We start from the raw sequence: 16,878 nt of genomic DNA, 5'->3' as shown, positions 1-16,878 counted from the left end.
CTCTCTGGGTATTCTGGTTTCGGTATGAGGTTATTAGAGTTAGGGTTAACTGGTAATTCTAAATTACCTGTGAATGTAAGTGTAAATGGTTGTTTGTTTCTATGTGATAGACTGGTCAGCTGTCCAGGGTGTACCCTGCACCGTAACCTATCACTTCAGGGTTGTTTCACAGCCCTCCTGCAACCAGGATAAAGAAGGATGGTAGTTGTTGAAGACCCATTCAATTTTTATGGTAACCAGGATCAGGACTTTGTTGAACATTATGTAATATGAAGACAGCAAGTAGTATTTAAGTGACCAAGTAGTATTGGGGTAAAAGTTATTGAATAGTGTTGAAATAAAATGACAAAATTGTGAAGGATTAAAATATTCCAAGATCTCAACATACTTCATCTGAACATGTTTCAATCGCGATTTATGAACACAAAATGCACCGGTTTACTGAATATGAAAAAGTTGTGTTGATTTAACTCAGTTGTTTAAGTTTCTGCCAAAGCAAAACATTTGTGTGCAACCAATGTCCACTATTGAATCAAGTAAATCCAACATGGCCTTTTTTTCAGTGTAGGAAAGCAACTGTTACTTAAATAACCACTCATTACAACCAAGCCAGACAGAAGAGCATCTCTGAATGTATGACATGCCGAAACCAGAAGCAGATGGGCCACACTGGGTACCACTTCTGTCAGTTAAGAACAGGAAACTTAGGCAGTGGTACTAGTAAGTACTAAACAAATTGTCTAATGAGCGCATATATGAATCCTTTAAACAGAATCAGGATTTTTGTTCTTATAGAGCTCAACATTTACCTTTATGACACATTGTGAACATACTATAACGATCAGAACCTAGATCCAGAACTGTTTTGCACTTTTAATTTATCAGCTAATCAAAAAAAAATAATAGAAAGATCACAAATAAGAAAACATTTGTCTCATTTCCACCTGTGTTAAGTCTTTGGTGATCACTGTTAAATATGAAGAGCAAAACTGACCTCGTTGTTGACCAGCAGCTCTATTGGAGCTATAGATGCAGGGGGGAATCCCTGCTCCTCGTCTCTGTTCAGGCCCTGTGCTATGTGGCTGGTTTCGAACAGAGCATCTTTGATGAGGACAGACAAAGCTCGCAGGATGAAAGAGGCAAAAAGATTCATGTGGATGTTGTTCCTCATGCAGTGGAGTTTCCTGATGAAGGAGAAGCAACAATCATCCAAGAGGTAATCTGTTGGTGTATCAATCATCTGGTTTTGCTCTCTTAAAATGTGCTTGAAATGATTTAAGGTGTAAATGATTATTACCTAAAGAATATGAGGATGCCAAGAGCCAACACTAAAGCCACCAGGGATAAGGAATAGCCCACCGTGTACATGATCCGAATATGGACATAGTACTGCTGCAGATCAGAGCACACGTTTGTTAAATCTTTTTCATTTTTATTTTTTATTTATAGTAAAATTAGACAAAATTTCTTTATTCTTTAGCTTCTCTCAGCTATATCTAATGCTTTCAGATCAAATAGAATAAAAAAAGACTATTCTTACCAGATGTGGTGCTTGTTCATGAGAATCACACTCGCTGGTATTATATGTAGTCACCCACTGGCCATTCACATCACATTCCTGATACACCACGCCATGCTGAACTACGCACACACACACAGAAACAGACCTCTGTGATTTACTGAGAAGTCCAGTCATAGGCAGCTGTCCTTCTCTGCAGGGCATTTTAAGTGACCTGGCATGAGCATGTCTGAAATATTGTGTATGGCCAAAAACTCACACATCTCTTACCTTTACGGTGCCATGGCAAATACCACGGGCATGGCACAACAACAGTAGTGTTAGGGAGTCCATCGGGCCAACAGGCATAATTGTTAAAAGTCCTGTTGCACACGAGGTCTGTGATTAAACAAAAAAAAACCATAACATCACAATATATATGCTGAGAAACCACAGACTAACCCTGAGAGTCTAAAACTTGCAGAATGTAGTAAAAATTAATTATATATTATATATTTGGAATGATTGCTGCTAGTAGCTATTATGTAAACATCAGGGCAAGTTAGCTTGACTTCAGAGTCCTGACCTCCTACTTACAGTATATCACGTCTTCAATCGTGTTTCAGAACAGAGGACCAAAACAACATTAACTATACGGAGAGATGGGTGTTCGTGAAGTGATGTATAGGCTAAGCTGCTCTTACGCTAATGGAGGGTGACAGGAAAGGTATGTAAGTGCTGCAAAGTGGTGTGATTTTGCATGCAGTGTGGGAAGCAGCCTTTCTGAAAGTTGGAGCAATCTGCTGCACTAACCAGCGAGCATAAAACATGATAACGGTCTTTAATGCGACTGAAGGGTAGCGTTTAGCGTGTAGTTAAACATTTTGCAGATGGGAGCTGCTTTTTACTAAGCATGAGCAGAAAGTGAGCATGGTGTAGTAAATGTATGACTGGAGAGGAAATCGCTGCCGCCTCATGGACTGGTGAGCAAGCTGTTACCTGTTCTGCAACATTAAAAGGCTTTTCTCAACAATGTGTTTGCAAATCATACAAATATCTCTTACTGTCGCATTTACATTGCTCCGAAATGTTGCATATTTTGCTGAAGTGGTTATAATTAATAGTTTTGCATTAAAAGGTTATAATACCTTTCTGTTGGTTCACTGTCATAGCCCAACTCAACTCTAAAATGTCTGCTTTGAATTCTAAAGAGCAAACTATTATAGTTACCATCTAGCTAATGTGTTTACTGAAGTAGTTGCTCTTGAGTTTCATACCCCTTAGCTACCACGGCCCCTTTATATTTATTTCATTTAGCCTGATGGAAAAGGACCTCCCTATTCCTTCTCCTTTTCCTTCATTACAATTGCTTTAAAGTCTCTTTGTGCTGGTTTCATCTTTGCCTTGGGCTGTCGGCGTTGTGTTCATGCCTAAATACTAAGAGAAAGATCATATGGGACGCCTAGCAGAGGCCCCAGTCCGTGAGATCTTCAACGCACACCTCCGGCAGAGCATCACCAGCATTTTAGAGGGAGACTGTCATGGTCCTGGGTCGTGTGACCCAGTGTGTTATGCTTAGCCTATTTTGATGTTTATTATTTGTTTAGGTTCTCTAAGGTAGTCCAGCCATTTGTATATATCACCCCTGCATTACGTCTCCCTTGCCCTTCGTGTGTTTATGTCTGTGTGTCTTGTACTGTCAAGTTCATGCTGTCAGTTATGTCACCTCCCCCTGTACTACGTCTCCCCGGTTCATGTCTCATGTTTCCTGTTTTACTTTGAAGGCCTGCATTCACTGTCAGTGTATTCAGTTTTACTCCTCCTGTCCTGTCGTTAAGTTCATGTGTGTCAGCTGCGTTCCCATGTGTGGTCACTTCCCCTGATCATCCCTCATGTGTATTTAGTCTCTGTGTTTCATACAGTCTGCGTCGCGTCGTCTGTGTTCCCACCCTCCCTGTTTCCATGCCTGGTCTGTTGTCTTCCAAGCCATAGCCTCATCATCGTTTGTTCCCAGTTCAGGTTTCTGTTTAGCCACGTTATCCCTGCTGTATTTGTACACCTTGTTTTCAGCCATATTAAAGGCTCGCCTTCTGTTAAAGCTCACTCCCGTCTGCTCACTCGTGTTCGCACCTGGGTCCATTACACGCATTCTCCACTCGGTCCGTCACAGCGGACCGTGACAGGAGACTGGGGACATTGTCCGAATGGACCATGTTCAGCATCTCCATTGCTGAAGCTGCTGCATTGAGCTGCGGCCGCAAGGTGGTTGGTGCCTGTCATGGTGGTAACCCCTAAACAAATGGTGGATTCCAGAGGTGAAGGGAGCCACCAGGCTGAAGAAGGAGTCCTATCGGGCTTGGTTAGCCTGTGGGACTTCGGAGGCAGCTGACAGGTACTGACAAGCCAAGCGGAATGCGTCTCGGGCAGTGGCAAAAACTCGGATGTGGGAGGAGTTCGGAGAGGCCATGGGAAAAGACTTTCGGGCTGCCTCGAAGAGATTCTGGCAAACCGTCAGGCGTCTCAGGAGGGGAAAGCGGTGCTCTACCTGCACTGTGTATAGCTCTGGTGGAGCGCTGCTGACGTCGACTGAGAAAATTGTCGGGCGTGGAAGGAATACTTCAAGGACCTCCTTAATCCCACTGACACGTCTTCCGATGAGGAAGCAGAGTCTGGGGATGAGCGGGTTGACCCACCAATTTCCGGGGGCGAGGTCACTGAGGTAGTTAAACAACTCCTTGGTGGCAGAGCCCCTGGTGTGGATGAGGTCCGCCCTGAGTTACTGAAGGCTCTGGACATTCTAAGGCTGTCCTGGTTGACACGCCTCTACAACGTTGCGTGGAGATCTGGGGCAGTACCCCTGGACTGGCAGACCGGGGTGGTGGCCCCCATTTTTAAGAAGGGGGACCGGAGGATGTGTTCCAACTACAGGGGGATCACACTCCTCAGCCTCCCTGGGAAAGTCTATGCCAGGGTGCTGGAAAGGAGAGTTCGTCCGATAGTCAAACCTCAGATACAGGAGGAACAATGTGGTTTTTGTCCTGGTCGCGGAACACTGGACCAGCTCTTTATCCTCTCAAGGATACTTGAGGGTGCATGGGAGTTTGCCCAACCAGTCTACATGTGTTTTGTGGACTTGGAGAAGGCATTCGACCGTGTGTGGTTCTGTTGGCTTCATCGGGTGATGGCCTCCAGCTCACACTGGAACGGTTCACAACCAAGTGTGAAGCAGCGGGAATGAGGTTCAGCACCTCCAAATCTGAGGCCAGACAGATTTTAGTATACTGTGATATATTATGCTCTTGTCACTTGCTCAGAGTGAAATATTATGGCGTTATTTTTGTGCCACTATTCTGAGCGCACGTAAAAAAAATTTGAGGGTACTTTAAAAAAAAATTGCAGGTGCAAGTGTTGCATTTTGAGGAGAAGTTTATTTTGAGCGAAGAAAAGCTACATTTCAATGAACAAAATTCATTGCTGCGTGCAAAAAATGTATTTCAGTGTTATTGATTATCTATACACACACTCAATAGCATCCTCTCTCCCTCAGTTTTTGCGTTTGCGCTCGCTTGCAATGTGTTGCTTGTACTCTCAACATTTCTGCCCGTGCGTGTTCAACGCTTTCTGTACACCGTTATATTTGTGCCACAAAACCAGCCAATCACAGACTTGGATGCAACAAAATCTGATTGGCTGTTTTGGTCTCCAATCAGCTCAAAATGACGAAATGCAATATCCCAGAATCCATTTCGTCCAAAACTCAAATGAGGCAGTGGAGGAGGAACACAGAGTGGCGGAGTTTGAAATATTGCTCTTTCTGGGTCACAAAATAAGCTTTTAAGATATTTTCATGCGAGAATGGTGCTGTGTGAACTTCAAATATCTGCTCGATTTATCAAGACATCACATATTTGCAAAAGTGCTCTAACGTTTTTGGAAATGCCTGTTAAATTTTTTTTACGTGCACTCAGAATAGTGGCACAAAAATAACGCCATATAAAACTGGATGATATCTCCAATGAATGAGTAACACTTAGAAACTTTTGGTAAATGGTGCAGGTTGGATTTTAATTGCAGTGTGAAAGGGCCTAAAGTTAAAATTAAATTACAAGTCTAACACAGTGTTTAGCTCACCGGTGCTTGGTGGATCTTGGCTGTTGTTGCGTTCACACTCTTTCCTGTACAATTCCCAGCGCTCCGTCACCTTTTGCAGGGAAACAACAGCAGAAACCTAAGGAGACAATAACAGCAACACAATTAAAGAAAAAATATCTGGAAGGTCTGTTTTCCTGGAGACTTACGGATACATTTCAACCAGATAGACATGAAGAATACTGAGAACATGAACCTCGTGCAAAGCAACTGGCCAGCTGACGTTCATTTGTTTCAGTTCACTTTATATATACGGTAGCTGTAAACAACTGGTTGTCATACTGGAGATTTAATCAATCAAAATAAGACCTTGTCACACGATAATACTGTACTTACGCTACTGTACAGAGTGTTTAGGTTTCTGTAACTCTCTAAGACAAGTCTTAACTGTGAAGGTCATTGACTAATATATATATATATATATATATATATATATATATATATATGTAGATAGATAGATATTAGTCTGTATGTGTGTGCTTTTAAACATGTTTTTGGACCCACCTGGATACTGCAGGAGACAATGAGCACTGCCAAAAAGAGGAACAGCTGTGACATCCCTTATTTCTGCTGTTGGTGCTGGGATGGGATACTGCAGAGCTGAGAAGAGTTTTCACTTCATAAGGGGGCTTATCTACACTGGCCACGGTGCCTGGATGACACAGAGACATACAATTCATCAAAGCTCATTGCAAACACATTGCTGTTAATGAGGCTCAGCTTGGCTGCGCAAAACAAGAGAACCACAACAGGAAAAGGCTGGGCCATATCGTTCACACTACAATTACACCAAATTTAGAAGGTATGCTGGCAAGGAAGTAAAATAAAAGGAGAAGTCTTATGTCTTTTCAACTTGTGTTCTTAACGCTCAAGAAGTGTGGAGAGGAAAGGAGTGCTTATTCATTCAAATAGAGCCATGGTCCACAAAGTTTACAGCTATACAAGACAGACCAGAACATCATCGGGCCAAAAAACCTCCAGGAAATGCTGTTTGTCCCTGCAGTGAGACAGCTGCATGTAGTCAGTGATTCTGCTGGCAGCTGTCCACCTTCTTGCTGAAGCCAGCGAGTATTTGGTTGAGTGTTTGTCAGTGTGTGCCACAGGTCACTCACCTTCGCATCGACTGCCATAACACTCCCGAGAGATTTGACTGAAGCCGGAGAACGGAACGAAATCTGAAACGTTTCTGCAAAAAACACCTTGACCATGGAAACATTTTTGGCTAAAACGTTTCAAATTCCATTCCGTTCCAGTCTTGCTGTGGATAGGAGGACGAGCTCGTGATGTTGTGTAAGGAATTTTTCACAAACGAATGTAGGTATTTTTTCAACAGATAACAGCACAATGACAGATGAACAGTTTGCAATGTTCTTGGGTGGGAAAGCTTAATTCACGAGTTTTTCAGTCTCTGTTTTGACTGAAAATGTCATCGAGCTTCTAAAATCTGGGGTAAACAGCAGCTTGGAGGTTCCAGTCACAATCTTAATATCCACACTATCAGACTTGATCAAATCTACACCAAGGCCTTTCTTAATGGACTGCTCAGTGTAATAACTACTGGAAACAATTAGCATTAGCTGCAGTACAGCCTCACTGATTGCCATAGGCACTGAGAGATCAGAGCTACTCTTGTCTGGCCTGACATCAGGTCGTGATTGTCCAGCTCAAATCATAGCGCTGACTCTTGTACCTCTGACAGCATCAGACATGTTCTGATTTCAATTCTGTTTTTGTGTTCTGGTGGCTAAAAGACCCACAACGGTGACATCCCATCACAAATTCTGGCATAGGTCATTTGGAAGCAGAAACTACAGGCATATCTTCAAACCATACTGTACTTTAACCTCTGCTCTTCCAAACATCTCTACTGTAGGCATCTCGGGTAAGTTCTTACCAGACAGAGATAATGAGCGCGTGACATTTCAGCACGTGTCCCGCTGCACCGGAGAGGTTCAGACCCTGGTCTTCCTTGTGGCTAAAATGTTACGCCATGTGTGACAGTTTTCCAAGGGTTTCCCTCTTTCACAACCTATCTCTCACTTACTCTCTGACTCTTTCGCCAGCCCGCGCCACTCTGCAGCTTAGCAGCGACTGGGAGCAATGATTAACCAAACTGCAGGAGTGGGAGTGAGGGTGCGTCAAAGCAAGAGGGTTTACTACAGGAGAAAAGATTCCTAAACCTGGCTCCTGACCCCTTTTCTATGTTGCGACACTAAACATTCCAGCCATTACACATGTGTGAAGTTGTGAGCTGAATTTGAAATCTGCCTCTCAGACTGAGAGTATGCATGGACACCAAAATATGATATTTCATCATCGCTTCATGACTAAAAGAAAATAAAAACTGCCTTTCCTAATTATCCTTTAGATGACTTCTATAACAATCTCATTGCTTCTGTTTCGGGAGTCCAGCTGCACAGTTTTCCTTAGTATTTAGTATTTATTTTTAGATATAATAACACCGAATGCCCCACAGCTGAAGACAAAACAAGACTCTCTCGATAATGAGCATTCACTGCCTTTTACGCTCAAAAAGCAATGCTAAATCAGAGCACTGGAGGATTTTTAAGACACAACCTGAGGACATAAGTTCACAGAACTCCCTTTCTTTATTTGTGCACATTTGTCAAGTACAATGTGTCTGCTCGGATGCCTTTAATGCAGGATGAGGGGAATCACGTTGGCCATTCGATGGAAGCTCAATTGGAACTAATGGGCTTCGAGGTGTGAGGCTAATTAGGCTTCTATATTGTGCTGTTATGATAGCCTGCCAGATCTACAGTACTGCTGCTCCCACTTAGCTTTTTCAGTCCATTGTTACTTCAGACCAATCAAGGTCCTCTGAAACATGTGTTGTTAGACCCAGTGGTTCCCTGTTCCAGGAAATAATCTGGAGCTTTTAACACTTTTGCTGCACATTTGATGTATGAGGTGAAACAACGGCTGAGAGTCAAGCCTTCCAAGCCAGATGGCTCTCTTGAGATGCTTGGGTCTGCTCTCTTTAGCTTCATCCAGAAACAAGTTAGCAAGCAATAATGTTTCACCTCAGTGTCTGAAAATTATGCAGCACTTTTTTTTCTTTTAGATAAATACTTATGTTTAATTTCCTCTTAGACGACTTTGTGTTGATTGACCAAATGCTAAACAGATGCAAGTGTAACCTAAGAGGTTATTGCCCCTTTACACACACAGGATAGATGGCATCATGTTTGAATCATCCTTGGTCACTTATTTATGTTTGCGAGTGGAAGAAATACATTGAAAAACATAAGTGAATGACGCAAATCACCTGAATGTCCCAAACAACCTAAAAAAAACGCTTTGTGTTCAAGTGCACATTGGATGGCTTAATACAATGGCCAGTAACAATTACTGTTGTTTGTTGGAGAGTGCTTACCTTTCATTTGATTACATTGTCTGACAAATAAAATTACAAAAGAGTATGCATGCATGAATGCGGGGCAGAGGGGATCGGCAAGGATTAAAAACAAAACTCTCTGAAAAACACAATAGCTGTCCAGCTCAGAAAATGCCCCTGAGCAGCAGTATATCATTCAGCTTTCCAAACGCACAGGCACTAGTGGGAGTAAACACTAACTGTCTGACATCATCCAAATCCGACAGCTTTCCTCGCCACAGATGAGGTCTGGGTGCAATTTAAAAAATATATGATGGAGAAATATCTTTGTTTTTAAACTGTCAAACAGCAAAAACAATCAAACACATGCTTATTAGAGTAAATGTGTGATATGTTCTCCCTGCTTTCCATAATTTAACAAATTTAGCTAAAAGGCTAAAGCGCATACAGAAGACGTTACATGCTTAGTGTTCAGGCATGAGAACCCTGTTATCTGATAACAGGGTGTTCAGGAAAAAAAGCATCGTGCTGCAACACGCTCTTTTACTTGTTTGGAGCAATCGAGATACTGCCTAAATCTACGCATCGTGCTCTGCTTGATTTACCTGATCTTCAGCATGACAGCATGCTAATCTGTTCCTGTGTAAAACATCAAATTCAACAACATGATTATTTCCCCGCTCTGATGTTCTGCAACCATACACATGCCACTGATTGCACAACAGTGGTTATGCATTTCAGTTGTTTTTCTGACCTTTTAAAAAATGTCTGCTTTCTCTTCAGCCACAAATTTCCGATGCTTCCCAGGAATTCTTTCGAAAAACAACACAATGTTTTCATCTAATTGCACATTGAGCTGGCACAATTGTTAATAGCTATTGTCAAAACTTTCAAAGTATTTCTGGAAGGTTTGTTTCTTAGTTTGCAGAAAAACTCTGAATATATACAAATCATGAAGACTTCAAATACAGTGACAGTTACATTTCATTTAAGCCTGACTCAGCAGGACGTTTATGTTGACAGACAGTTTCCTGTTCATCCTCTACTTTACCAATAGGAACATGTCAAATAAAAGCAGACCCGACTAGATTCTTATTGATTTAAAAAAAAAAAAAATGCTAAAATGCCGCCTGTCAGTGCACCACCGGCAGGAGGAACGTAGTGCTGGGGAGTGGCCAGGGATGGAGACCGGCCAACTGATCCCCGGGAACCAAAACTAGTGATTGGGACACGGAACATCGCCTCTCTGGAGGGGAAGGAGCCTGAGCTAGTGCGTGAGGTTTAGAGGTACCAACAAGATATAGTTGGGCTCACCTCATCAAGCAACTCACCTCAAAGGAGGGGGTGATTGGGAGAAAAGGCTTTCCAGGTCTGAATCCGAGCAGTGTTCTGTTAATGGACATGGTGTTTCTCCATAACAAACTGTCAACTGATCATCACCTCATGGTGGGTTGCCAAAATGCTATAAAAAATAAAAGCACCTGGGTTCACACGAGAGCCCTCCATGCAATTCTGTCTGTGAAATTTCAAAAGCAAAATATTCATTTTTTCCAGTTTTTTTCTCAGTTATTTTGTGAAGGAAAAGTAGCTTACTTGCAGTATGGATTATGTTCAGTGGCACAAAGTGGCCATGGGATGCATTGCAGGTATACATTGCTTAATTCTAACACCATATTGTTGTAAAGGTAAGCTCACAGTTTTGTTCTGAGCTGGCATCTGAATAGCAGCTGTGTCTCAAAACCTTTTTTCAATTACCAGAGATCAGGACAGACATAAACTAACAGGTATTTCCACATTGACTGTTTGGCACAGTACATAAACCAGCCAGATTTGCCACTTTTAGTCTGAACCACAGAAGAACTTTGTTATTTCCATCTGCAGTTGTTTATGGAGGAGGTATGGCTCTGTTCTGAGAGGTCTCTTTCATGAGAGCCACAACTAGACCTGAAAGAGACACTTTCAGGTCTATTTGCGGCTAGTTGACACTAGAAAGCTTGCGCTGATGTGGAGATGGGTTGCAAAGAGGCTTACAGAGAATATGCATTACAGTTGAGAAGCATCAGTGTCATGGTCCTGGGTCGTTGACCCAGCGTTTTGTGTTTTGTGATTATTTCCCTCTGTTCTAGTTATTCTGTGTCCTCCCCCCTTGTGTCCGGTTCGGGTTCTAGATTTCCTGTTTTGTTCTGAAAGTCTGTGTCTGTTGTCATTGTGTTCAGCTTGTGTCCTCCAGTCATCATGTGTATTCAGATCAGCTGTTCTTCCCTCCTGTGTGCGATTACCCGATTACCTTGTGTGTGTGTGTGTGTGTGTGTGTGTGTGTGTGTGTGTGTGTGTGTGTGTGTGTGTGTGTGTGTGTGTGTGTGTGTATATATAGTGGGTGTCGGTCTGTGTTCGTTGTCGGCTCGTCTGTGTTTCTTGGTATCCTGGTCCTTGGTCTGCGTCTCTCTGCTCCGCTCTCCGTTTTGTAAGATTTCAGGTTTGCTCTTTAGTTTCTCCCAGTTTAGGTTTGTCATTACTCATGCTTCATTGCCTGTTTTTGCCACTGCCACCGTGTAAATAAACTTCACTCGTATCATCAGTTTGCTGCATTTTGGGTCCTCCTTTTCCTCCACTCCACACGGCTCACTCCGCCAGCCGTGACAGTACGAGCCGACCAAACATGGACCCAGCGGCATCCGCACCTCCCGAGGAGCTTCGGGAGGAACTAATTGACTCTGTTTCCAGGTTGGTTAACCTATGGCTCGAGCATGAGGGGGAAGAGTGTCTCCGCGCTGTAGAAGCCAGGCTACAGCAGCTCATCTCTGCTCACTCCTGGCTGCTGGACTCTCTTCACCCGCTCGCACAGGACTTCATACTCAACGAACTGCACCTTCACCCACCAGCCGCTACCGCTTCCCAACTCAGCCCGGCGGCGAAGATTTTGCCCGGCCCGCCGGAGGTTTTGCCCGGCCCGCCGGAGGTTTTGCCCGGGAGGAAGCGACGATCGCGCCGTCGGCGCATCACCCCACAGCCGAAGACTAGGACTTTGGAACTGCCAGCTGTGCCATCGTTGTCACCAACTCCTCCTGCACAACAAGTTAAGTCCATCCAACCCGGAAAGAACTATTTTTCACCTGTTCATGTCAAGCAGAGAGACACACCACATAATATTGTAATCAGTCCTCAAAAGCTGGCCAGCCCAGAGACTGTGACACACTCCAGGGCCTCCCCAGAGGCTGGGTCCCAGCCCCCGGCCGACTCTGGACCCCTGGAGATTAAGAAGCCAGCTGAGGACTGTATCCGGCTGTCGCTGCCCGAGCTGGGTCAATGCTCTGTGCAGCTGCAGTCTGCCTTGTGTTTGCCAGAGGCCCGTGTGCCTGCTGGTTCTGACCCGTACCTGCCAGAGGCCCGTGTGCCTACTGGTTCTGAACTGTGCCTGCCAGAGGCCCGTGCGCCTGCTGGTTCTGAACTGTGCCTGCCAGAGGCCCGTGCGCCTACTGGTTCTGACCTGTGTGTTCCAGGGGCCCCGGTGCCCACTGGTCCAGAGACTGTTTTCGCTGGGGGGCCCGAGGAGCCCGTCCAGCCTCCTGCTTCGCCTGCTGGGGGGCCCGAGGAGCCCGTCCAGCCTCAAGACTCGTCAGCTGGGGGGCCCGAGGAGCCCGTCCAGCCTCAAGACTCGTCAGCTGGAGGTTCAGGAGAACCTAGCCAGCCTCCTGCCTCGTCAGCTGGAGGGCCCGAGGAGCCCGTCCAGCTGCCAACTGCAGCCTCATCATCCTCGCCAGCTGCAGCTTCATCCACGCCACGGGCAGCAGCAGCTTCTTCCACGCCTGCAGCGCTACAGTCTCCGGCTTCCACGCCGTCGCCTGCTGCAGCCTCATCATCCTCGCCAGCTGCAGCCTCCGAGCCTTCATCCTCGCCCGGTGCAGCATCGTCATCTGCCTCGCCTGGCCCGGCTGCAGCATCGTCATCTGCCTCGCCTGGTCTGGCCTCCGCTTCAGCTTCAGCCGCGCCTGGACCAGCCGCTGCTTCGGTCTCGTCTGGTGCTGCGACGGCCACGCCACCTTCGGGTCCCGAACTGCCGCCTCGACATCGGCGGTCATCTACCAGGCCGCTGGTGGAGCGTCATCGTCAATATGGACGACCTCCTAGACGCCGCCGCTGCCTTCCGCGCGGTCGGCCTCCAGACTTGTGTCATCGTCGCCATTGCTGTCCGCACGGTCGGCCGCCTGAACGGTTTCCTCGTCGCCGCCGTTGCTGTCCGCACGGTCGGCCGCCTGAACGGTTTCCCCGTCACCGCCGCTGCCGTGTGCACGGTCGGCCCCCTGAACTGCCTCCACTCCGCCACCGCTGCCTTCCGCTCGGTCGGCTTATGGATCTACGTCGCCAACGTGGCCGGCCTCAGAAGATGAACTGTCCTGGACTTCTGAGTTGTCAGCCTCCGGGCCGGCCTCCTGAACTGTGTTTTGTTCTCGTGCTCCAGCATGTGTGTTTTTGTTTTGGACAATTCTCTCGGTTCGCTGGAGCTTGTGTTGGTCCCTCCATCCTGGGCCCCCGCCGCCCGCCCTGGGTTGGTCGTCTGTTTTTGTTTTGGGCTGTCTGGAGCCAGCCCTTGGAGGGGGGGTACTGTCATGGTCCTGGGTCGTTGACCCAGCGTTTTGTGTTTTGTGATTATTTCCCTCTGTTCTAGTTATTCTGTGTCCTCCCCCCTTGTGTCCGGTTCGGGTTCTAGATTTCCTGTTTTGTTCTGAAAGTCTGTGTCTGTTGTCATTGTGTTCAGCTTGTGTCCTCCAGTCATCATGTGTATTCAGATCAGCTGTTCTTCCCTCCTGTGTGCGATTACCCGATTACCTTGTGTGTGTGTGTGTGTGTGTGTGTGTGTGTGTGTGTGTATATATAGTGGGTGTCGGTCTGTGTTCGTTGTCGGCTCGTCTGTGTTTCTTGGTATCCTGGTCCTTGGTCTGCGTCTCTCTGCTCCGCTCTCCGTTTTGTAAGATTTCAGGTTTGCTCTTTAGTTTCTCCCAGTTTAGGTTTGTCATTACTCATGCTTCATTGCCTGTTTTTGCCACTGCCACCGTGTAAATAAACTTCACTCGTATCATCAGTTTGCTGCATTTTGGGTCCTCCTTTTCCTCCACTCCACACGGCTCACTCCGCCAGCCGTGACAATCAGAATACTTCCAGGTAGCCTCATTGTTGTTCTGGCCTGTAGTGAACAGTAACCTTCAACAGCAATGTTATAGTAAAACTAAGTTTTTAAAGTGTGTGCTAATACCACAATGTCCACGGTGCACCCAAAGCTGCAACACAGATGCCACAAGAGCATGCAGCCGCTCTGTCTCTCACCCTTAAATGGGTGGTTAAAAGGAAAGGTCGGGTGAAAAAAGCAAAAGGCTGGAAAAAAATGGGGTCAGTCAAGGACCAGGTCATTGAATAAGACTCACACTTAGACTAGTTGTATTGGTGTATTGGTGTGTGTGTGTGTGTTTTACTCTTTTGCTTGATGCTGGAATATAATCTCCGTTTAAAAAGCTGTTTTGTGTGTTTGGCCTTTTAGATTTGTCGGTGTTATTATTGTGTATTGATAGTCGGTCTAAAGTTAATTTATAGATCTTGCATACCTTGAAAATCAGAGTTCAGATTACTTTTGTAATGTGGATAACTTCCATCCAAGGTGAACATACTGGACACATTTCAGTGCAAAACTGTTGCCATTCAGCCATATTAATGTAATGTAAACCATCATTCAAACAGTCTAAAATGAATTCTGATAAAACGTTTTAGGTGTAAGGTCATGTTAGCAATCGATTAAATTTTAATTTCAATTTAATAATTTATTGGTCAAAAATTGACAAAAAATCCTTAAGAACTATTATTCTTAAAATTGTGATATTTATTGTCACCATACAGAAATTAAAACTATGTCACATTTGACCTCTGAACTCCCCTTCAAGGTCAAAAACATACAAACATTCTTAAGGTTGTTATGTAACAGATCAGATAAGAATGAATGTACAATGTTTCTGAATAAAGAGTTTTCTTTTTGGAAAACAAACTTGATATTATTAAATTAAATTATAGATTTTTATTACAACACATTTAAACAAATTTTAATAAGCATTCAGATTAATGCTACACATGTACCAAAACCACCTAAATAAATCATAACAAAAACTCAAAATGATCTCAAGAATATCACCGATCTCCCCTCAATTCAGTTTCTGAACTAGATTCTGACAGATACAGACATAAATAAAGTGAAAATTTGGCAGTATGACAGCATTAATCAACATATTTTCCAGTCTTAGTTTCTATGACCAGACAAGCCCACAGTGCACATCAACACCTGCTATGATCGTCACCAGCTGGATGTAGTCTGAGTCTTTATTTTCTTTATTTAATCTTTATTTTCAGGCCATGGGTCTGTTTTTGTTAATGTGTGGCCTAAACACACAGCAAACAGCCGCTGTAGAGTCCTTGCTCAGTAACAGACGCATTCATGTGAGTAGTCAGCAGTGTTATGGAGTCCTTTTAATTTTGCTGTCATTCTAAGTGAAGCAAGATGAAGACGGCCTCTCTTAGTCTCTTGACAATGTGCAAAATGCTGCAATGTCTCCCGTTAGTAAATCTCTGGCAAACAGCACGAGGCAGAGGATGCATGGGGGTAATCTTTTGCTTAGCTTGTCACTGCTTTCAAATCAGTCCTGGTGTAGCCCTTCACTCAGTTTGCATCTGCTAATTTAAATGGGCTTCGCGAAGTGTGACTGATGAGAATCTGTGATTTTATGTGAAGACTGGAAAAAAGGAAAGCTGCTGGTCTTTGATTTTCTGGAGCTCCTGCCAAATGACTTTGCTATTGACGCTATAAATTTAACTAAAAAAAACCCCAAAAAATAAAAAAGAAACATCTTCCAACTGCACTGCAGCTGTGCTCCAGCAAAGCACCACCACTAAACAAAATGAATGAAAACCATTTGTTGTAAATGTTACTTTGACTGAAAGACATTAAAACAAAATTGGAATTTCGTATCCCAGTGTCGACCTCAGTTTATTCTCTGTGCGCTGCATGAATGTGAACGTCACTATATGGTCAACTAAATCCAGATGTTTAAGCATCACAAGTTCTGTGGTCTCACAAATCAAATATCCCGCCTCATCATAGCCTAATTCAGTCTATCTGACCTGTTAGGTTTGCCGATGGCACTGCGCGCTGCACCTGTTCACTGTCTGCTGCTGTTTGTCTTCCTGAATGGTGATTGGAAAACGTGTCATGTTATCATTCATCACTTTTCTTTAACAAAAATCACATTGCCTCAGTGAATATAATTACTGTGTTTTCATGAAATGGGTCATAAAACATCCCACCGCTGGCTAACTCTGCTTTCCCATGCGTGCCTTTTTATTATGTGTCAAAATGTCAGCAGAACACTGCAGTGCACTTAAATATGCAAGTCAAATGTGCCAGCAGGAACACTATGCAACTTTTGTTGAAGCATCAGTAGACCTCTCACTTTGTCCTGGAGATAAAAAAAAAATACAAAGACGGGAAAAAAAAGCTCACTTCCTTCAGGTATTTGATTTATCCAGATCTCCAGATGTTTACAGCAATACCGTGCACATGTGTAAAGATGAGGATGTAGCGTGACGTCTCAAACACATATTTTTTGAGCCTCTTATTTCTACAGCTCTGTAAAGAGGTCAACCTCTGAACTGTTACACATGTTTGTCGGGGACCCTGTTATAATGAGGCAGTGGCCCATCTGGATGCATCTACAGGGACCTAGCAGCTGGATGCTCGAAGCCTCTTCAGCGCGTTGGATATTTGCGTGTTTTGGTAAACACTTCCTGTTTAGAGGCCACATCGGCTGAATGTGGGTGGGAAACAATGAAAAATGAT

At 44.5% G+C, this 16,878-nt stretch overlaps 1 protein-coding gene across 1 annotated transcript in view; it reads right to left on the bottom strand.

Annotated features, from left to right (window-relative positions):
• The window catches only part of gcgra (glucagon receptor a), a 55,846-nt gene that overhangs the window by 11,833 nt on the left and 27,135 nt on the right, over positions 1-16,878 (bottom strand). The window contains exons 2-7 of the mRNA XM_080906043.1: positions 6,152-6,299; positions 5,630-5,726; positions 1,790-1,897; positions 1,541-1,641; positions 1,298-1,392; positions 995-1,184 (exon numbers count right to left, since the gene is read on the bottom strand). Of these exons, the coding sequence (XP_080762169.1) occupies positions 995-1,184; positions 1,298-1,392; positions 1,541-1,641; positions 1,790-1,897; positions 5,630-5,726; positions 6,152-6,205 (645 nt within the window). The 5' untranslated portion in view covers positions 6,206-6,299. The remainder of the gene's footprint in view (positions 1-994; positions 1,185-1,297; positions 1,393-1,540; positions 1,642-1,789; positions 1,898-5,629; positions 5,727-6,151; positions 6,300-16,878) is intronic.

The sequence above is a fragment of the Rhamphochromis sp. 'chilingali' genome (assembly GCF_963969265.1).
Source record: "Rhamphochromis sp. 'chilingali' genome assembly, chromosome: 15".
NCBI lineage: Eukaryota > Metazoa > Chordata > Actinopteri > Cichliformes > Cichlidae > Rhamphochromis > Rhamphochromis sp. 'chilingali'.
This window is presented reverse-complemented; position numbering and strand designations above follow the sequence as displayed.